This window comes from Cucumis sativus, chromosome 3, assembly GCF_000004075.3.
Source record: "Cucumis sativus cultivar 9930 chromosome 3, Cucumber_9930_V3, whole genome shotgun sequence".
Taxonomy (NCBI): Eukaryota; Viridiplantae; Streptophyta; class Magnoliopsida; order Cucurbitales; family Cucurbitaceae; genus Cucumis; species Cucumis sativus.
The window spans coordinates 8,443,432-8,466,601 of NC_026657.2; the positions used below are offsets into that span (position 1 = coordinate 8,443,432).

At 32.9% G+C, this 23,170-nt stretch overlaps 3 protein-coding genes across 13 annotated transcripts; 2 read left to right on the top strand and 1 right to left on the bottom strand.

Moving 5' to 3' along the window:
• The first annotated feature begins 1,348 nt into the window (after positions 1-1,348).
• Positions 1,349-10,959, top strand: LOC101207305 (hypothetical protein). Of its 10 annotated transcripts, none has more exons than XM_011652539.2 (20): positions 1,349-1,736; positions 2,772-2,932; positions 3,207-3,288; positions 3,368-3,445; positions 3,550-3,609; positions 3,730-3,834; positions 4,133-4,243; positions 4,695-4,736; positions 5,498-5,668; positions 5,910-6,049; positions 6,729-6,826; positions 6,922-7,028; positions 7,114-7,156; positions 7,462-7,553; positions 7,826-7,874; positions 8,277-8,347; positions 9,491-9,610; positions 9,725-9,810; positions 10,017-10,062; positions 10,560-10,959. In XM_011652539.2, exons 2-20 carry the CDS (start codon positions 2,856-2,858, stop codon positions 10,593-10,595), a joined length of 1,614 nt encoding a protein of 537 aa, XP_011650841.1. In that variant the 5' UTR covers positions 1,349-1,736; positions 2,772-2,855; the 3' UTR covers positions 10,596-10,959. The 10 variants fall into 10 exon arrangements, with proteins under 10 accessions (XP_011650841.1, XP_011650840.1, XP_011650852.1 ...); XM_011652538.2 differs by having other exon boundaries at positions 1,362-1,736; positions 2,733-2,932; XM_011652550.2 differs by having other exon boundaries at positions 1,364-1,736; positions 2,873-2,932; positions 3,358-3,445; positions 3,532-3,609.
• A 6,060-nt stretch (positions 10,960-17,019) lies between these two features.
• LOC101222852 (RING-H2 finger protein ATL51) lies at positions 17,020-19,128 on the top strand. Its single transcript, XM_004134320.3, has one exon. The coding sequence runs from the start codon at positions 17,510-17,512 to the stop codon at positions 18,656-18,658; it is 1,149 nt and encodes a 382-aa protein (XP_004134368.1). The 5' UTR covers positions 17,020-17,509; the 3' UTR covers positions 18,659-19,128.
• A 730-nt stretch (positions 19,129-19,858) lies between these two features.
• LOC101223089 (BTB/POZ domain-containing protein At5g17580) lies at positions 19,859-22,947 on the bottom strand. 2 transcript variants are annotated; one of them, XM_011652553.2, is made up of 4 exons: positions 22,465-22,946; positions 21,940-21,998; positions 21,770-21,839; positions 19,859-21,690 (listed from the first exon to the last, which is right to left on the bottom strand). In XM_011652553.2, exons 2-4 carry the CDS (start codon positions 21,972-21,974, stop codon positions 20,089-20,091), a joined length of 1,707 nt encoding a protein of 568 aa, XP_011650855.1. In that variant the 5' UTR covers positions 21,975-21,998; positions 22,465-22,946; the 3' UTR covers positions 19,859-20,088. The 2 variants fall into 2 exon arrangements, with proteins under 2 accessions (XP_011650855.1, XP_031739105.1); XM_031883245.1 differs by having other exon boundaries at positions 21,770-21,998; positions 22,465-22,947.
• Positions 22,948-23,170: the final 223 nt, after the last annotated feature.

The following is a 23,170-nucleotide window of genomic DNA, read 5'->3' on the forward strand; positions in this document are numbered from 1 at the left end:
TCAACTTTAAATATTGAGATTGACATGAAATTGAATAATGGCTTACTCTTGTGTGTATGTATGTTTATATTGTTGAGGTTAATTTTTTACTCAAACATATAAATTTGACTTAGAGAAAGTTTAAGAAGATCGAATTAATCTAAAAAAATTATAGGAATAATTACAATTATAGCGATTCCATACCTAGCAAAATCGATTAAAATCTATTTATGATACAAGTCTATCACTAATAGATCATAAAAATTGATAGTGATAGATTTTGTTATTTTTATACTTTTTTTAAATGTTTTATATACTTAATTATTATTCATAAAATTATCACAAATTATAATTACACCAGTAAACCTACCATTGAAAAAATACAATAAATATGAATTTGCAAAAATCCAAAATACCCATATTTACATAGAATATAAGTTACTTTCTAAAGCTAAAAAACATAATTACGCATTAATAAATTTTGAAACATAATTATTCCTATTTATTTGTCTAATCAAACTCAAAGTCCTTCATCTTTCATTTTCAAAATGACCCTTGAAAACACTCCTATATCTCGTATTGTCCCATAATTATAAAAGTAATTGTAATGAATGACCATTTGAGGAATAATAATTAATGATATAACAACATTTAAAAAAATTATAAATATATAAAAACTAATTAAGTGTATTTAATCAATCAAATGTATAAGTGAATAATACTAATTAAGTGTATTTGCACAGTGCATTAAATGTATCAAATATATCATGTACATCAAACATATCAAATTGGTTGAATGTACCAATGAAGCATAACAAGTTTATTAGTGGTGAAGTGTATCAAGGCCTAAGAGGTATCAAGTGTATCGAGAATAATCAAGTGTAACGAGAAATATTAATATTATGTGTATCAGAAGTTATCGAGTGTATTAAAAAGTATCTATCAAATGTATTAGCAAGAAGTATCAAATGTATTAGACGTGTATAAGATGTATCAAATGTATAACAGTAACGATGACATTTGTGACATTTTACCTGGGCTGAAATGAATTATTATAACTTGTAGTTGCCCTTGAAATGAACGGTAGTGGTGCACAATAAAGAAAATACACTTGACAAGGTTATTAAAACTATAGTAATAAGAAAGGTAAATGAAATCAACTTTTAGAAAAAGCATTTTAAACAACTATATGTAAACAGACCAAACTTTGTGACTAACATACATTATAATAATAACAATAATATATGTACATAAGAAAACATTATAATAATATAGAGAATTAGAATCTATGGATTATATCATAGTACTCCCTTGCATTTGGATATCTATTTGTCATAAACACAAAAATTTCATAATATATAATGTTTGATTATGATTTTTAATTTTTAATCTTTCTTTTGTTTTGTTTCTTTAATCATCTTCTTCACCATTTATTCAGCGAAACACAGTTTCATAATGCGGAGGGGACTTTTGATTTTGACTTTTGATTGCGTTCATCAATTAATTACATATATGGTTTTTCCCATTTTTCTCTATGAAAGATTCGAGAAGTCCAGAAGAATTTGGAGACTATAAGTGGATGAAATTCATGTTCCTTAACTAACCCATTACTCGATTTGACTTCCACACCTTTCTTCTTTCGCCATTCTTACTGTTTTTAGCTCATAAGCAGCTCGATTTGGCAATTTTTTTCCTCCATCGCACCTGGCAAAGAATTTGAGCTCGAGATCTCTTGGGTTTTGTTAGACATCATTTGGGTAATTCATTATTTTGTTTTACTGTCAATTAATGGCTGATGAATCAATCCCTGTTCTGAATAAGGATATGTTTGTTGGATTGTTGTTTAAATTTTATGTTTCTGGATATGGTGGGGATGTCTTGTCCGTTCTGGTATGTTCGTTTTTAGTTTGGGTTTTATTCTTTTGGAAGCCAAATTGCGGGGTTCAAATCACCACTTTGGTGAAAATACTACATGGGTTTTATGTTTTTATTTCTGTGAAAATGGATCTGATATGGACTTTGATTTTTTATTTACAATTTCTCATCGCTATTATTTTTCTGGGTTGTACTGGTTTTCTGATATATTGCTGTTGCTTAGTTGAATCAGCCAGTTGAGTTCTTATTTGTAATTGTAAATATTCAACGGTTGTTTGCCATTTCCAATCCCAGCTTCTGATTGTAATTGGCTTGTTTATCTCTCTTGTTTATTGTGCTTTCTTGCACCTGTGGCCAACATTATGAGTATCTCGTTTCATTTTTCAATCCCATAGCTCATGTGGTTAATGATTCATCAAAATGAATCTTGATCCGGATGTAGCATCAAGCATACTTCACTAGCATTTCATTAGGTTCATGTGCAATATATTTCTTCATGAGTGTTTAGTAAAGACGATGAGGAAGTGTTATTCAAACTTTTTTCAAATGGGAACTAGGAATCTGTCTATTTTTGTGCTCTCGACTTTTGGTTTTTCCCGATCTTTTCACACTGTCGAAGTTCATTTGGAAATATGTTTTGCCCTTACAGTTATGCTCTATAATTTAAATGCAACGTCAGTTGCAATAATCTCAGGGGAAGTACACGCTTCTTCCAGACTTTGTAGTGTACAAGAGCTAAATTTTTTTAGCAAAAAATATCTCTGTATACATTTTTTTTGTCATTTTGATGTGTTGAACTATTTCCGTGTCCATCATTTTGAATTGACGGACATACTCTGTATTTGATGCATGGTTATCATACATACTGTGAATGAAAGTTGTATGAATCGTCATTATATGGACATCAAATGATGTAGAGTGCTAGATTTTTTCGTGATGGACAATGTTAGCGCTGATGCAATCAGAAGTTGCCGAAGTGAAGAACTTGAACTTCCAATCTGATGTCGACTACCCATAGCTCTTTGCAGGGGCTTAATGATGACAGTGTGCAGGCTGCAAGATCCCAACTAAAAAAAAGGTGATTAGCTTGAATTGCTCATAGCAGGATTGCTGATTTTTTGCCCACTAGTAAAATCAACGTGGGTAGTACCAATTGCTTAAAGTAGGGACAGAGAGGTCTGGATAGGTTTTATCTTGTTATTTTTAATTGCCTCGTCACAGTCTCAATTGATCATTTAAGGAGGGATAATCTGGGAAATTAGTTTGGTTAATGGCTTAAATAGCAGCTGAACTGTTTATATGATTATTGTCATACTCCAGTGAGGTCTAATCTGATACCATTGTTTCTGTAGGCATACATTTGAAAGATCTCTTGGTTCTAATAATCTGGAAAGAGCTGTGGATGTCAATAATCATCAAGACCAAGAAGATATGGTATGAACTTTGTACAATTTGATCAGAATTTATTTTTAAGCCATCTGCAGCATCTTAGAGTACTTAAAGTTGTACATAGGAACTGTTGTCACGAGTAAAAGCACAGGAAGGGGAGATTCAACTTCTTCGTCAACAAATTTCAGTTGCTTGTTTGAAGGTATACATAGCTTAGATGACTCTGGGTTCATGTGATATTGGTTTTTGCTGTGTACTTATTTCAACATCTGTTATACCTTACATAAGAAGTATCTGTGGTGAAAGGAATTACGACAGTTGAATGAGAAATATGCACTGGAGAGGAAATTTTCAGATATAAGAATGGTTTGTCTTTGTTCTTGGATATAGTTGTACAGGATACTGTTTTTAGTTTTCTCCTCGTTCAGTGATTTCTTAGAATTATTATTCAGATAACACAATTCATTTTTTCTTGTTGTGCTACAGGCAGTTGATGAGAAGCAAACTGAAGCCATAACTTCTGCCTTCAATGAGTTGGGATACAGAAAAGGAGATCTTGAAGTGAACTTAAAATTGACTAATGAATTGAAGGTTTAATTTCTTTCCAAATTTATTTCCATCTAATACCTTGCTTATTGCAATCAATCGCTCCATTCTTATAACCTGTATATTTTTAGTCCTATGAATTCAAGAGGGAAAAAAATGAAAATATCACCCCTAGCCCAAAACCCATGAAGATTACCTAAAAAGAAAGAAAAAGAAAAAGCTTCTAGTTGGTATTCATCAGAAAGGAAAGTGATGAAAAAAAAATGTTTCGACAACCAAAATTGGAAGTTAATATTTGCTTATGTTAATAATACTGAATGGTACTGTTCTCATTCTCTAATAGGCTGTGGATGATGAAAGATATCACTACATATCATCGTTGCTTGGGCTTTTGGCAGAATATGGCATATGGCCTCAGGTCATAAATGCCTCAGTTTTAACCAACAATGTGAAGGTAAATTCTCTACATATAATGCTTGAGACTATTTTTCACATCTGCCAAATTGCATAAATCCAACTTTCTTGTGGGTATTCTGGCTATCCTTATTCCAAAGAAATCCTGAAAAAAATTTGGTAGAAATTTTGAAGCGGAACACATGATATCTATGAGCCCACTTAATCTATCTCTAGACCTAATTACACTATTACAGAATGCTTTCTAGTCCAAATTAGTGTTTTCTGGCAGAGTAGTAGTGTACAATGTGTACTTATTGCCCTTTTGAATTCTTCCGTTGGCCAATTTATTGGGTTAGTTTGTGATACATGTTGCAACATTTTTATACTTACTGATTAAGAGATCAGGTTCTTCTTCTTCTTCTTGCCTTTTTTTTACCCTCTCCTAGGGTAGTGCTTGCTTACTTCTTTTTCATTTTTATTTACCTCTTTTTCCCCTCAAATTTTTGTAGCTTCTTCATGATCAGTTGCAGCGGAAGATCAGAACTTCTTATGTAAGCTTGCTAATATTGAAATCTGTTGCCTTTTCTCCAGTTACAAGTTACCCAACTAGGATAGATAAACGTTTGCTATATCTGATTGCAACTCCATATAGTCATCTACTAGCATTCCTTTTTATTATTGCTTCATTTATTTTTCGCTATAGAAAGTTGATCTTTTCCATAGTGTTATAATGGCAATTTCATGTCAAACGGATAGAGGGTGGGCGGGAGGAAATGTTTGATATTACAAAATTTCACTGCTCTTCTTGGCCCACCATTTTTTTCTTTTTTTGAAAAGTTCCCTTCTGAGAGGTCCACCATTTTTTAGAACTCTTATACGATTACATTAACGTTTTACCAGACTGCCCTTTTTGTTATGCCCGACATGTAACTTTGTCAAATGCCCTGTTTTAAACCAAGAAATTTCTGAGTACTAATAGGATTTTATTGGTAATATTAGTAGGATATTAGTAAGGGTATAGTGGTAATTGGCTAGGGAGTCTTGATTTAAAATGTCATAGTGTAATCTCTTCGTTGATATTGCAATATAGTTTTGTGTGTTCTGCCAAAAATATACATGATAAATTGTGAATTATCTAAATTTTATACTGGTCCTCCGGACCAATTTTCATGAAGTCAGAAACACAATTTTTTTAGCAGTTATAATTTCCATCATCCTTGTTTTCAGTTCTTTATAAGCAATGTGATTGTTATCTCTGTCAATTGATATTGATAAGTTGTTGTAACAAAGGCTCTGCATCTTTTCATCACAGGAAAAGATTGGAGAACGAACATCTCCTGCTGAAAATCAATTCGAGGGTGGATTTCCATATAGAAAGAGAGAGAATACTGATTTTAAGTTCTTTGAGAGTAGATATCAATATCAAAAGAGAGAGAGTGCTGATATAGGGAATTCGAGATACCAGCTTCCTGCCAAAGCTGAGGTAGTACTGCATTTAACTACCTTGATATAATTAAATTTATCATAACCCATCAACTTAAGCTTTTGGGTGATTTGGTGAACTAACATTATAATAGGAGTAGGAACTAGGAAGTCCAATGCTCAAATCTTGTAAAGTAATTTTCTTCCATGTTAATACTGTTAGAGTGTTGATATAATTAAATTTACCATGTCTTATGGGTCCATCAATGATTTAACATAATTTTCATCTCTGTTTCGTGCAGCCTTTGAGAACAACTGATGATATGTTTATCTCTAGGGTGCAAAATAGTATTCCAGGACCAGTAGACTTAAGTCTAAGACCTGAAATGTACCAGCCTGTCAACTACGACAATTCTCCAGAACCTTTATACTATGCTGGCAGGTATGGCATTCTAAGATGTGGTGTGGATACCTTCGGTTGAACTAAAAAAATCAGTGTCCTGTGGATTGGTTTATGTGTTCACCAAAAATTAGTTTGGTTGATTTAAACCAACTGAAATTATTATTAACTAAAGATGATTTTTTTTGCATTATTAACTAAAGGTGATTTTTTTGCTAAGAATAAAATTATACATTCATACATTTATTTAAATTTCATTTAATAATTATTTTTTGGTTATTTAAAATAAATTCCAAGTCTTCGTAGCGTAATCTTTCATGATATAAATCGAAAATGACTTACTAAGATACTGGTATTTTATGTTTTCTACAATAACATATGATAGTAACCTGCACGATTTGAATCCAACTCAACCCAAATAATTCATGATTGGGTTGGGTTGGGCTCGTTATTTGCCCAAGAGTTGTTTGAGTTGAAGGAATATGCATCCCGAACAATTGTGTTGGTCTAAAAGGTATCATAGAGTGAGCACCTTAATGGTATGATAACCACTTGCCAACTAACATACTTATTGAGTTCGTGCCATTCAATTTTCACATAGAACAGTTAATATTACCTTTCAGCTTGAATTTAGTTGGTCGAATAAAAATATGATACATGAAGATGATTCTTGCATATCTTATCTCTATTACCTTTCAACTATAAAACCATATTATCTTAGGGAGGTGCCCGGTGCTTTTACCCCTCCAGTTGATGATGATGCTGTGGAATTGCAACGTTATACAACCGATGAGAGATACAACAACCCTGTAATGATTGGTGAGTTTTCTATTTCTTTTAGTGGGTGATCAATGCACCGTGCATATAACCAGTACTTTACCAAGACATGAACACTCACATGAAGTTTTAATCAGAGGGACCTAGCATCGAGAATTTTCAAATAGTTGGTGAGGCTACACCAGGGAGCAGACTTCTTGCATGTGGATATCCTACACGAGGGACTTCTCTCTGTATATTTCAGGTGACATGCTCTGGTATCATTTAATTGAAGATCTGAGTATTCATGTGGAATGTCCATAAATTAATGATATGGGTTTTTGTGTCAGTGGGTTTGGCATCTTGAGGATGGCACAAGGCAGTATATTGAAGGTAATGGAAATGAGTTTGGCTTTGCAGGATTTGTCATGTGACTTTCTTACATTTCTTTCTTTTTTCTTTTCCTTTTCTCTTTGGATAGCAAGAAAAATGTATTATTGAAATTGAAAAATATACAATAAGGTACAGAAGGTGCTACAAAAGGAAAGAAAAAGAATGATAAAAGATCCCTCCATTGACATTGTAATTCTTTTTGTGGGGCAACTCAGGATACCATTTTGCAATCTTTGCTACTAATTACTACTGGATTGTTTTAGTAGCTTTTTCATATCGTTGAATGGTTTTTTCTTTTGATGTAGGAGCTACAAATCCAGAATATGTTGTTGGAGCTGATGATGTTGATAAACTAATTGCTGTCGAGTGTATACCAATGGATGACAAAGGCCATCAGGTTTTTGACCAAAAACTTCGAATTCTGATACAAAATTTATTTTACATGCTAATACTAATAGTATATGAAATTCAGAAAACCAGTCCGGATTTCTTAGATTGCAATTGTGCATTTAATTTTGGCGTCTTATCTTATCATATTCTGCTTGAAGTAAATTTTCTTTTAAGATTTCTCCATTTCCATTCCTTATCACTTTCAGTGAAAATGATTGTGATTTATTTTGATTAGAAGGTCTTTCTGTGTTTTTACACTGCTGCTTTTTCAATTATCAGGGAGACCTGGTGAAGCTTTTTGCTAATGATCAGAACAAAATAAGATGTGGTAAGTTGATTAGAATTTTAATCATCAATCTAAGTTTCTACCCTTAATGCATCTTCTTGAGGTTGCTAAATTAATCGCTTCTCTGGACAATAATCCTTTGCCTATTTTAGCAAAATCATATTTTCTCAATTGCTTGATGAGATGTTAGCTAGCTATGTGTTGCCTCCAAGAGCAGGATGTGATGGAAGGTTTGCAAATGTTCTTGATGGGCTGAAATTTCATGTACTTAATAAATATTTTTTTACCCCTTTAAAAGCCTTGACCCTGGTTAACAAAATAGTTCAAACTATCATGTTGTCTTTTGTAAATTATGTTGATTCGTTAGTTGGTTAGCATTTTTATATTTCAGGCATTTTAATATACTCCCTAACCTTTCTAAACTAGTTTCAACTTCCATTATAGATCCTGACATGCAACTGGAGATTGACACGTATCTCTCAAAGGGTCAAGCTACATTTAACGTTCTTTTGCTGGTAGGTTTACATGATATAACTAAACCTTCGAGAAAATTTCATATCTTGGGTTGCACTTATTTCTTACCCTTATACAGAGTTAAAGTGATTCAACTTTAACTTCAAGTCCATTATTTTGTTGGAAAAAGCCTTGAGCTAAAATACATCGTGAAACCAATATCATCCATTAGCTGATTTTCATTTTTAGAAGATTTATAGCTAGTTAGAGACATTTTAGTGGTTTTATAAGGTCTTTTTTCTTTCATTACTGTTATTTCTGCCCAGGTTTTTCTAGTTAAATTATATATCTTTTTGGTAGATTTGGGCACATTGATGTTGAATTTAGATAATTTTCTTCCTACTTGACTTTGTGCTTAGGTTTTTATTTCTTGTTTACATTTTGTTGGTTTTACCATTTTTTTTACTTGAAAATGTTTTGTTAGGAGTTTTGTGGTTATTTTCTGGTTTTTGGATGAATTATTATTATTATTTTTTTTTTGAAAATCTTCGAAAATTGTTAAACTTTTTTGGTTAATATGTTAGCCATCTGCTAACTCTGTATTATAATGCAAGCGTTTAGGAATATGGTGCTTGGTGAATTCAACTCTTAAAAAGAAAGCATTATAGGTACACATACATTCTTGAGTTGCTTACCTATACTGCCACTTCAGTTTAGTTGCTTACCTACTATGCCACTACCAATAAGTGAAAATAATTTTTTTCTTATAGGATTTATTTTGATCAAAACTGTAATATTCTTTTAAATTGATCTCCCATATTGTCTTGAAAACATTTACTGGTCTACTATTCAACCAGGTTTCAACTTCAATCTAGAGATACCAGTAAAACTTCGTAACTCACAAACTGTCTTCTCATTTTTATTTGGATGAAAAAAATTCTTAACCAAACAGAGGGAAGGCACTCGCTCCCATAACAGAATAAATTAGAAGGGGAAAAACTTATAAACTGGAGATCAATCATCAATGATATTATTTGTTTATTGTTATAGTGTCAGCCTCTTAAATGGTAAGGCAATAGAATGAAACAAAACTTACCTTTCTTCACCTGTTGAAGGAGCTGTATCTAATAGAATATAGAATACACGGTAATATTACGTTTTGACTGACTTATATACTAGATATTTATGACATGCTTTTCATACAGATCGATTCGTCTGAAAATTGGGAGCCAGCATCTATTTCTTTGAGGAGGTCTGGTTACCAAATTAAGATGGGAAATACAGAAGCTGTTGTAATTGCTGAGAAATATTCAAGGGAGTTATCGGTATGTGCCCTTGTTAGGAGTCAACTTACTGATGATGGCACATGAAGTTTAGTTTATGTTTTCGAATAAACCAAAGTTTTATTTTGTATCTTTATTATACATTTGTGGATGCAGTTGAAAATTCCTTCTGGAATCTCTACACAATTTGTTTTGACATGCTCAGATGGATCATCTCTTCCCTTTAATACGTATGATGTTAGGTAATGTTTCCTTCTACCGGATCATTTGGTTCAATGTTCTCAGACTAACCAAAAACCTTGGGCTCATTAATTTCACCTGACCTGTTTCTTTCTTTAGAATTGTCTATAATCAACAAGAAGCATACTGTACCTGCACATGTCTTGAGTTTTATAATTGCTTAGTTCTCTAATAGTTATTGAATCTAGGATGCTGATTTTTCTTGTAGGATGCGGGATACTCTCGTGTTGACAATGAGAATGTTTCAAAGCAAGGTATTCTCTCTTACCAAAATTGAGTTTAGAAGGATCAATTTTTGGACACCATTAAGGATCATATTTGATATGGTTTACTAATGAAAATCAATGCCGACTTTGGCTAGCATGCATTTATTTTCTTTTGATCGTATTTTCTTCTCACCAAATCTGTGCCATTAACCCAATTTGATTAATTATTTAGAGATTTCACACTCTTAATTCTAGCTCTAGGATATCACGAGAGTTTTCGTTGATTGAGGTATCTGTCAAAGGGCTCATATCATGGAGTTCGAGGGATTCAAACCTTCGACCTCTTGTCGAGGGTATATATATATCTTAACTAGTTGAATGATGCTCAACAAATACTTTTTGCTTTTGAGAATTTGTTGCACTTTTTTGTTGTCTGATTGTTCGTCATGCTATTAAGTACGGATGAGAAAATAGAACTCCTAGATGCACGGGCACATCAGTTTTTATGCTTCGAGTTTTTTACTAAATTCGATATATGTTTCAAGCAGGCAATGGATGATAGAAGGAAAGGAAAAGCATAGATCAAACCCCTTCACCATTCAAGTATTGTGTCCATATTCATCATTCATTCATTATGCAAAGGAGAGATGTAACTGAATTTGTTTCATCATAGCCTGAACTAATAAACGAAATAAATCATAAAGGTCTTCTGTTGCTGCTATTTACCTCTTACCCTCATAGACATAAATGCTATCTTCCCCTATTAGTTTCTTCCCCATAATCATATTTAACATGATAGGTGGAGCTCTCAACATTGGTTTGGTTTAATTGTAAATGTAAGGAATGGAAAGAACAGTTATAATAGAACACTTCCACGTATTTTTTAGTCCCTCCTTTTACTGTACAAACGTTATTTATAGATACATAAAATGACCCTTTTCTCAACTCTCTTGATAAGGAAAGCCACGCTGCCTCTCTTTGTTTGGTAACATCTTTATGTGTCATTGGCTTCTTTGGTTCATTGGTTGTGCGTAACATAGAGAAATGGTATGGATAGCATAATGGGAGATCCAAATGAAAATCGACAAAACGTGATTCTTATTTTTCTTCATTTGTTTCGTCATCTGCTTGTGAGATTACCGAATCAACATGGTTCTTTCTTCCTCCCTCATTTCTGGAATCAAAGATCGAAACTAAAGCGTGAATCAGTGCAAGATCCAACAGCCAACAGCAAGGAGCGAGAAGAAGAATTTGAAGGGGGAGTGAAGCAACTTTGATGAAAAAGTCAAAGAAGCAAGAGGGAGAGGAAGAAACGAGATACACGTTCACTCATCAATCTATCAAGCATGTTCATATCCTACAAATTGGTTATTTCACAGCATGCTTAGACCAACTAAAGGTCAAATTTCATTTGATTCATCACCATCACAGTACACCAAATTTCGTTTATGTCCCTAATAAAAGATCATCCATCCCAAAATCTGACAAAAAGCATTCTTCCCACGTAAAAATGGGATATGTTTTTGTGGATAATATGATGGGACGGGATGTGATTCCAACTAAGGCCAACAAACTCAAACCAGAAGATAGGTTACCATACCAATATACGTATAGCAGCAAGAAGCAAAAAGCGTTTCTTAAAGAAAAAATTGCTAACTTATAGACAATAAACTTAAACAAGAGTAAGACGGACTCCAAATAAAACATAACTATGACACCATTGAATTGTTATTATTTTCTAATTTGGTTTCTTTTCTACTAGATATCATATTATTGTTGGAATTTTTTGTCCTAAAACTCGTAGTTTGTAAATCATATTCTATTCAATAAAGTTGTTATTGAGAAATTAAATATTATAATCTGAAATCCAATAAATCAAAGTTCCAAGGCTATTTTTTGAATAAACTTGAACTTTATGTGTAAACATAAACGTGGATCAAGTTCGAGTATATAGCCTAAATAGTCTATAGTATATGAAATAAAGGTTGGGCGCCTTATTTTGAGAGACTATGGATGCGGCCCACTTTGTAGTACAAACGATGTGATCCTAATCGTTCATGTAGAGACATGAAAGTGGGGGCATCCTATGTAAAATGTTTACATAAGACTGAACCATGAATTAGTCATTTTTACGTTATAACACCGTTTACTGTTTAAAACTGACTATCTCAATTATTGATGACCTAGGTAACTTAGTCTTAATCCTGAGTTAACTATGAACTCCTGTTCATACGAGATTATCCTTAGATCTGCATAGGTGAGGGCAGCTCATCAGCGTTGGCCCAATAAGCCTCCCATTTCAGGGGTAAGATCGGGTGGATAGCTGGGAACATAGGGTACAAGATGGAATTCACTCCTACCCGCTTTAGGGTTAGTAGATAGGTTGCTCTCTTAAGCACTGAATCCAAGTCTTGAACAAGGGGCCCCACCCTCTCATTGGCCCGAGAGGGATTAAGTTTATAGGTTGAACCTTAAACCAATTGTTCAATAGTGGATTAGTGGGACTTAAGGAGCAAGATGTAATCTTGGGGGTAAAACGGTATTTTGACCCAGCCAAGGTTACGAGCAACCTGTGAAGGATTAACTTACTGATTATGGTTTTATCAAATGGACACAAATATATCTATAGTGAGGGGAGTGCAACTACGGGACTTTAGTGGAATGACCCGTTAGTTAACGAATGTTGATTAACTCGGTTTAAAAGAGTTTAGCTAGTTAATCTTGAATCGTTGGAGCCCATGATCTATAGGTCCATTAGGTTCCTCTGCTAGCTCATATGGATTAAACTTAGAACAGTGTGATGAAATAAGTCGAATTGTTCGAATAGGGAGAAGAAAGGAAAACCGACATATACAGTGATATAATCGTCGGTCTTCTAATTAGAAATAGAGCTTTATGTTTTACATACTATAAGTATGAATGCGGATTCATACTAAGAAGCTCGGAATTGGTCAAAAATAGTAAAAAGTCAAAATGTTGACTTTTGACTTTGAAAAGTCAAACTTTGACCGGCCTTATATTCAAATGTGATTTGAATTTTGGAAAAATGAATGCGGATTCATGCTCGGGAGGTTGGAATTAGTCAAGACGGACAAAATGGTAAAAAGTCAAAATATTGACTTTTGACTTAGAAAAGTCAAAGTTTGACTTTTGACTAGAAAAATCTAATGACCATTTTACCCTTGGACTAAGTTAGTGGGAAAATCCAACATTTTGTTGGATAATCCCACTAACTCTTAGTGGGATATGTGGCTATATGAGATATAGACACCTAGCCCACTAAGTTCCACTAATTGTTAGTGGAATATTAGGTGTTGAGATTTGGCAATTGAATTGCATGCATTTTTGCATGTAATTAGGCTATAAATAGAGATGTTTTCAAATGTTGAAGGACTTTTGCCTCTTTTATCATTTTCATAATCTCAACAAAAGAAAAAAGAAAGCTTCCAATCTCATTTTATCTCCATTACTTTCTACACCAAAATTGGGTCCCACAACCCGGTTCTTTGTCTAGAGGATAGCAGTTGAGTACTAGTGGTGGTCTCGGGTAGAATTGGTAAGAAGACATCAAACCTTTTGAAAGCTTCAAAGGTAATACTTCTTAAAACCCTAATTTGATTAGTTTATGGTTACATGTTAATTGTGGCAATTAGGGTAGAAATTCGATTCTTTTTCCGCTGTGCATGACTTAGTTCTATCAATTATGATTTCTACCTTTCTTTTCTTTTTGAAGAAAAAATGATTTTCTTTTGCAAAGGTATTGTAATAAATGCTGGAGTAGGGATTCAGTTGAGCTAAACTCATGTTGACAGAAAAACTGACATTTATGGCCAACTTTCAAGAAGAGAAACCTATTTTTGAAAATTATCATTATTGTTGTTATTTAGTCGCAAAATTTTGGTTGATTTTAGAAAATATTAGTGGAATAAAATTAGAAGAAAAAAAAAGAAGCTAACGTATAGAAAATATTCTTGAATTTTAAATTTTGATGAAAGAACTTTAAACATTAATTTTGAACAATACTCTCTTAGTTTAAAAAATGTTAAGCAAGTTCTTTTAAAAAATAAAGTATAGGTATTTTTTAAACAAAGTCTAAAAATATTCTTCATGTTGATAACCATTTTACTTTTAGTTTTAAATCAAACTTTATAAACACCGCTCTTTCTAGTTAATTTTTGTATTTTGTTATCTACATTTCACTCACGTTTTTTAAAATCAAGCAAAACTTTTAAAAACTAAAAAACAGTTTTCAATTTTTTTTTTTTTTGTTTTTAGCTAAAAATAGATTTTAGAAAACAAATTATGGTATTATAATAGTTAAAGGAAAAGAAAGCAAAAATAAAATCTAAAATTTAAAAATAAAAACAAAATTATTATCAAACTAATATATGATATTTTCAATTAAGAAAAACGTCGGTTAGACAAACGACTAGTTGCAGTCTGAGTAATGACTTTAAGGCTGAGATATATTTGAGATTACAATTCAATCAATGTTCTGTTTAGGATCGGTAGCATTAGAATTTGGAGAGTTTTCTACCAAACAGCTTAGCAGTTTCGTTTGAACACTTAGTCGAATTAGATTTGTTAATCATTAGAACAATTCATGCAAACAAAGGTCCATATTTTCTTAATCTTCATTCATAATTTGCAACAATGGCAAATTTTATTTCCAGATTTTTCCTATCAACTGTAATTCTGTAACTTATAATTTAGTTTTCTATTCATGAACAACACTTATAATATTGATTTAATAGAAAATTCAATAGTCGATCTAATTAGAGTTTGTTTACCTTCAAACTAGAGTTATATGTCATCACCAAACCTGTCTATTGGGGATTTAGGGGATTGACCTTATAATCGATCTATAGAAATATAGTTATATAGTTTTCTATATATTGTATTTCTTTAGTTTCAAATTTCTCATCTAATAGTGAAGATTTCCTACTGTGAGTTGGAAAGAGTCAAACCAAGTGGATTTCTCGATAACTGTCGTTGACAAGTTTAAACTCAAGCATGAATCCTTTGTTGATCACGATAGAATATATCAATTATTGATCGTAATGTCTAAAATTGTCTCCAACGGCTATTTATCAGTAAATATTTCATTGAATAATTTTTAATATTAGACTGTTTATGAAGTAACTCAAAGTTTATTTGACTAATAATTTCATCTCGTTTGGTTATTATTCTATTTTGAACCGTTAAAGTTGTTTGATTTTAAAGTTTCCATGGTTTTATTTTTTAATATAAGACTATTACTTGTTAATGCTTTAAGGGTTAGCATAGTTAAGTATGGAAAGTAGTTTTTAATTAAACCTTAAATATATATCTTAGGTTGTAATTAACAAGTATTATTTAACAATTCTCCAAGAAATTGAATTAGAAAAATTGGTGTTTGAACCAATTTCTATTAAGAATTGTTTGAAGACTTTTTTCTTTTCATCTCAAATGTCAAATCCTAAAGTACTTTTAGGGCATTAGGCAATGCTTGAAACTTTAGCCATATCATTTTCTTTGTAGGTAAACCATCCATATCATATACAAAGACATGTAATTGTTTGAAGCAACCATCTATTTATTGTGTAGGGTATGTAATATAATAATTTTCATCTAAATATTTATGTTATATAAATCTTAAAATATAAGGATAAAATAAAAGAAATAACAGTCGTAAATATATATCAGTCAAATCCAAAGTTTTATTGCGAAGAGTCTGTCAGTGATAGATCGATATTTGCAAAATAGTCTATCAATGGTAGACTTTGACAAGTTTTTATTGCTATATTTGTAACTATTCTCTAAAAAAAATACGACACCGATAGACCATCGATGATATTTAGGAATTTATGGACGATAATCTTTATATTCCTTAAAACTATAGCCTTAAAACTATGATGATTGTCTTTATATTACATTACATTATATTATAACTACGAGTAGCAAATTAACTGCCACATATTCAAAAGGCCAAAGGGTCATTATTTCTAGAAGTCTCCCATCCTTCAACCACCGGACCAATGAACACTCGCCACATCAAGTACTCACGTGACTACAGAGATAGGAAGGGTTTTCTCTCTTTTTTTTAAAAAAAAATACAATTTAAGAATACTTTTCAAAATTTATATTAAACATGCTAATAAATAATCAAGTATTTTTAAAAAATAGTAATAGACTGAATTTAGGGTTAATAAAGTTAAACAGTTGAAATAGAATATTTAGTATTGTTTTGATGTATTTATTTCTTTACTTTTCAAATAAAATAGAACAAACCTACAATGAAAATTGACCCCAAAAGAAATTGTTTATGTTATAAATAAAAAGTTATTACTATAATACGATGAGGTGAGATTAGATTTTATTTAAGTGAGCCTTTTATTTATTATTATTGTTATAATTAAATTAAATTACTGTGTGATTGAGATTTAGAGAGAGAGAGAAAGTCACACAAATCTATAATATGATTTGTCAATAATTGAAGTTTAAAAAATTGGCAATATTGTTTCATGAGTGTTACATATAATTATAAAATTGGTTCTCAATAAATGGGCTCAATGTGGGAGGATCATATATTATAATCACGTGTGACGAAATTTAAAGATATCACAATCAGATATTAAAAAATATGTAAATTTATTGTTATTGTTTAATCAATTTTGTGTATATATGTATACTAAACTTTGTAGTTTATAATAAAATTATAATAGATAACAACAAACTAACAATATAGAATAAATTTAAGATTTATTGTATAGAAAATAAAATTGGATAATTGAAAGTATTTATAGAGTAAAATGGAATAGATTACAAAGGATAGGAATGAAAATGGTATTTTATAAAACAATATGTTCTCAATATCATATTGTTGAAATATTTTATAACTAAAAGGACCATTCAACTAACTTGTTGATGAGCTTTTTTAATCAATATATATATATATATATATAAAGATTATGCTTATAATCTCAAATATGATGTAAATATTAATAAATAGAGATGGGCTACAAAAAATAGCATGAATAAATGGAAAAAGAAAATTATGGTTCCAAGGGATTGTCTTACCTAAATTCACCAACTTTAATTTCTTAGAATTCACTTAGCTTTTATCAAACCCACACCTACACTCATCGTCCTTTCCTTTGTCAATGGAAAACTTGATATCAAAACCTAAAGTCTCACACAAGGAATTTAGACAGGCCTAATATTGACACCATTTCTTTGTTGAAGACATGTTTGTGAAGTAGAAGGAAGTTGAAAAGGGAAAAGTAAAAGGAAAGGACAAGAATTAAGAAAAAAGAAAAAGTAGAGAGAGAGAGGATAAATGAGATATAACAATTTCTTACCTCCTCCCACTTTCCTTCCCTTTGCATCAAAGCCCCTAATTAAGCTTTCTTTTTCTTCTGCCCTGCATCTTCAATCAAACTCTCTTTCTACCCCATAAACACATGAAAAAAGAGAAAATAGAGGTACCTGCAAGATCTACAAGTGGTAGAGGAAAATGGGTTCAGTAGGAAACTCAAATCAATGGCAGCCATATGCTTACAAAGATTGTTCTTTAGAGATTTGCAGCATATATTGTCCTCAATGGTGTTACATCATCTTTCCACCACCTCCACCTTTTGGCTATGGCAGCAATGGAGATTCTGCCACTGATTTCTCTCCTCTTATCATTGCTATCATTGGTATTTTGGCTAGTGCCTTCATTTTGGTAAGCTATTACACCATCATCTCCAAGTACTGCAGGAACAGAGCTTCCACCAGCAACGACGCCATGGAAATGGAGGATGAAGAAAATATTTCCCAAATCCGTCATGAAAACCAGCTCCAAGCTCCTCCTCTTCCTCCTCCTGGCTTGGATGAAGCTCTCATCAAGTCCATCACAGTCTGCAAGTACAAAAGAGGAGATGGGTTAGTTGAAGGCACTGATTGCTCAGTTTGCTTGAGTGAGTTTCAAGAAAATGAGAGCTTAAGATTGCTCCCAAAGTGTAGCCATGCTTTTCATCTTCCTTGCATTGACACATGGCTTAAATCTCACTCGACTTGCCCTCTTTGCCGCTCCAATATTTCACCAACAAATCTTTTCTCAACCCCAACTCAAGAAATTCAAACAACACAACATTTTGTTTCATCTGCTTTTCAGTATCAGCATCAGCACAGAACTAATGACACAATAGTGGTTGTAGTGGTTCAAGATTTGGATGATTTAACAGTAGTGAGGCAAGAAACTGTTGATTCTAGGCTTGAAAATGATGATGCTTCTTCCAAGAATCAAAGGGAAGGATGTGCAGCAGAGAGTCAAATTTCAGGGGCAAGAGAAAGAATGAATCAAGTTAGACAGGAATATGATGTTGTTGTGGATGGTGTTGTTGAGCCATTTAGAAGGTCAGTTTCCTTGAATTCTTTATCATGGCAAGGGCAGGTTTCTGTTGCTGATATATTGAGAGTCAGTCAAGATAGTGAGGAAGAGGCAGAGGAAGATGAATTACAGCAAATGGGGATTGGATCTTCAAAAGTATTTGTTCAAGAGCAATCCCATTCCAATCACAGAACTGGGGTTTCCAACTTGGGAATGAATAGATCTATTTCAACTGGGAAACTGGGTTTTACAAATTATGGGAAAGGAAAGAGTTGCATCATTTCCAGTTGAAAGTAGATTTACAAACTGTACAAAATTTGAAAAATTTTCACTCTTACTTCTGTAATATATTGGCGAAATCAAAGAAGAAAACCCAGATTCATACAAGATTAGCAGACTAGATGGACTGAATTCGAATGTACATTTTACGATTTACAGGCCTCTTCAGAGATGTTACTCATGCATCATATTCTGTCATCTATTAAAGAGTTCTCTTTTTTTTTTTGGTTGGATTTTGCTGATGGTAACTGACCAGAATTGTCTGAACTATTGAATTTCTAAAAGTTTTAAACTCAAGGCAGTGTGGTTTTGAAGCCTAAGAATTGTCTCAATGATTAGCACTTTTCTACTGTCTATTATGCTCTTTCACTTTGTTGCCTTATGCAGAGTTGTCAGAATCTCTGTAGGGCTACCTAATTCACTTTGCATAATGTAAGAGGGAAAGAATGGTTAAACTTGAATTTCAATATTTAAATTTTAAATTTTCTTCTTTTTCTATTCTTCCATGTGAAGTTTTGAGCTTTTAAATCGAAACTTGTCTCAACAAAAGTATTCATGTCAGATACTGACAACAAAGAAAAACAATCTAAATCAGACAAAGTTCAAGGACCATATCTATATAATAAGGGGGGAGAAGTGTACAAATTAATAACGTAAAGAAGTATTAAAAATACTGGCAAACAATACTGCCTAAATCTCAACCTCCATTTATGAGGTTCAGATTGATGCTTGATCATATTGGTTTGCTCTTAGAACAAACCATTTCAACCATAATAGCAAGAAAGATGGATTGAAGTTAGGTGCAGACCTCTTTGACAAACAGCAGAGTTACCATCATCTTCTTGTTTGGAGAGGGAAAATGTTGACCAACACTTCAAATTTTGCATTGAAGCCCAGAGAGAGAGAGGCGTCATACCTTGATTGGCTAAACTCGCATTCTGAAGGCAACATCTCAACTTTGAAAAAGATTTTGGGAATTTAGCAGAAAATGGACCACTAGATATCCTTCCATCATTGTCACAAGCATTCTGGTCCATGCTTGAATATTTATTGATTGTTGAGATGCTGATGGAGGTCAAATGTAAAATAATAACTCCATGTCGAAGCACCTTTTCCTTTTATCATTTTGCTTCTCTTTTTTCATTGAACTAACCAATAAGATAGAGGCACTTAGTTATCATCAATGAAGTGCTCCATGAAGCATCATTCTCATTTTATAAAAAAACCATAAACATTTTTTTTACAATTAAAATTATGGACGTTGTAAAGTCAATGTTACATGATGTGGAAAAGCAGGGGGGCAAAGGAATAAACCTTGGGGAAATTTTTTGGCTTGATGCCTAAGAACTTGGAGATTTATTCACTATGAGTTAAATAACAATGCAAAAACATGAAATCAAATAATTACAGAAGAGTTTATAGGATGATCAGATGCCTGTTACTCAAGTCCCTAATTTTGGATGAACCCTTTTCTTTTTAACTTGGCAATTGCAGTTGTTCATCTTATTTATGCAACCGAACTTTCTTTTCATTTCTCTCCACATGTTTGTCTTCTCTTTTTTCACCATGTGGACGCAGCCTTCCTCAATCTCTTTCCTCATCACATGACACTCTTTCTCCAGTTCTATCACCTTGTTGCTCATTTTCTCCATTTCATTTTTTACTATTGCTTCACTTAAGTTCAACTCTCTATCATTTTCAACCTCGTCCTGTGTCAATTTGTTGTCCGTACGCTGAATATCCTTCACAATCGCATCACGTAGCTGTAATTGCACCAAAAAAAGCACTTGGACCACGATTCTTAACGGCAGTCGCTGGTTCTTGGCGGCATGTTCACATGCTTCAGCTGACATCCTGTGGTAGTCCAGCCCTCTGCACACTTCTTCTCTCTCAGATTCTGTCAGGAAGCTATGCTTGTCCAGATATGTATCAATAGCTCTGTATATTCCATCGGAGCTCCTATCAGTTCCCATTGATGCGGCACTTGACATTTCAACTAATGAAACAAATGCATTAATCTCCAAATCTCTGTCACTAGCAACCTCAAACAAGAATTCCTCAATGAGTTTTGCTGCGGCAATTAATCCTTCCATATTTGAACCATAATCTCTATAGAAGTGCTTTATAATTCGCTTCACACACTCAATATCGTAACGCCTTTCCTTAGCATAGCCTCGAGAAGGAATTAAAAGGTCACTTGCTGTAGCTTGATCAAGCTGCTTTCCTATCCTCAACTCAAGTCCATTTCTACAACCAGCATTAGCTTCCAAACGAATGGCAAACCGGAGCATTTCAAACAATATTGTGCAAGGAAATAGTCCCTTCTGATGAGGCATTAGCCTTTCTACTGCTTCTATAACTTCCCTTTGACGGTTTGTTTTACATACTGAAATTTTTTCATCTCCCTTAGCACTGCAAAACACCCACTTCTTTGAATACTTCAAAAGGGATGCAGCTACAAATCTCAGCGGGACAGCATGCCGGTTCAGGGAATGAATGGTCAGTTCATACAGTGAAAGAGGCAGAATTGTCAAATCCTCAGACTGCCATTCAGAAACAAAGAGTTTTCTTCTTGCACTTGGATTGTGATGAAGCACGTCATCCTCACTGAGTTCGTCACTTATGAAATTCACAATCGGTTCGCCAAGGAGATATGGATTATTCACTGCCTTACCGACCAAAGATTCGATGCATTCGTCAACAAGGCCTGTATCCACTGCCTGTTGCATGATATCTTCTGTTGTAAGAAAAGCCTTAATGGTTTCATTCCAGCTAGGGAGGATTTTCTGTTCAAAGAAGGTAAGTGCTTTGCTCAACAGATTATTTGGGCTGTGACTTTCAGTCATCCCCAGATAGAAAGCAAGACAAGCTAAAGGAAGCACATTCTCACATGACATTTTCAGACGAAACCCATGGCAGAACCTTGCAACAAGTTCAAATGTATTTGGATGAGCTGGTATGTTTCTGAGGAACTCTTGGATACTGTCCTCGGATTTTTCTTTCAATAACTCCGCTATCTTCCCTGACTTTTCAACTATAATATCCTATGGAAAAAACAATAAACATAACCAAAACAAATCACAAAAAAAATATGTAACTGAATCCAGAATCCCATATTCTCACCCTATCCAAATTGAAGGGCACCCCACTGACATGAAACTGTATATCAGTTCTAGATTTAGGCTTAGGCAACCTGCAAACCATAATGAAGATGAGCGACCGTTTGGAAACAACCATGACGTGAAAAATTAAAGGGTTAGCAAAAAATGCATGAAAGTAAAATAGTTCTTCACCAATAAGAGGCATTCTTGTCTGATTTGTCTACCATGTTTTGAATGTCCTTCTGTATAATCTACAAAAAAAAAAAGAAAAAAACACCACAAAACAGGAGTCAGGAGTTAGTTCTTAAGTTATTATTTCCATCTAGTTTCAAATAATCAGAACTTTGTAGTTCTCTCACAGATCATTCCAGACAGTGATTTCCCAAAATTGCAGTCATCGTTTTTGCTATCGAAATAACGCTACTGTAAATAAACTATAGTGGCTCTAACGCATCAACATTTTGAGATATAATGTAGTTTAGTTCAAACGCGATAACGAACAAAGTAAGCAGCTAAGTCAAAGCCTAAACAGCAGGCATATGAACACAAAAGTTGAAAATGTAAGCGCGATCAAAATGCTGAGAAATACAGCCATTACCGAGATGATTCTTCTACCGAAACAATAAATTGCATAAAGAACTGATAAAAACCACATCGAGAACTAAATAATTAGTTCCATGGAATGGAAAATGGAGATTAAATTGAAAGAAAACTTACAAAATCAAATGTGGGTATCTGAAATCCTCGTGTTATTTGGACTTAGTCACGTAGAAAGAGAGAGAACAGAGTATAGAACTTGAATATTTCAACGAAAGAAAGAAAAGAAAATGGAAGAAAGGAAGTGAGATGTAGCGGTAACTATCCAAAACTAGTGGGATTCTGTTACTTGAACTAAAAGAAATTTATTTCTTTCTTTTCAAACTTTAAACATTTTTCTATTCAACATTTTAGTTTAAGTTTAGTTCTTCATTTTTTTGTTTTGAGCAAGTGTCTACTTGGTAGCTCAATTGACACTTAGTATATACTCGACATAAGAGAGATCGTAGTATTTTCTAGTTTGTTTCGTAGATCAGCACGATTTGAAGAAAAATGTAAAGTTTGATCTTAAACCTTCATACATATTTTTTTAAATAGAAACATGATTGTCCTCTAATTTTCAACCTAAGTTCAAAAGTTAGAAATATAAGTTTTGCTTATTAAAAAGTACAAAGAAAAAAGAAAAAAAAAAAAAGAGAAAAAAAACATTAAAGGCTAAAATTATATAGTAAAATAGAATGAAACTCAAAGTATACTTTATGAACAGTTGGAAACGTGACATTTAAACTAATTTTTTAATAAGTATAACATAATGCAAAAGAGCTTATAAATATACCAAAATTTAGGGATAGCTTTCAAAGTCTATTAGTGAAATACCACAACGTTG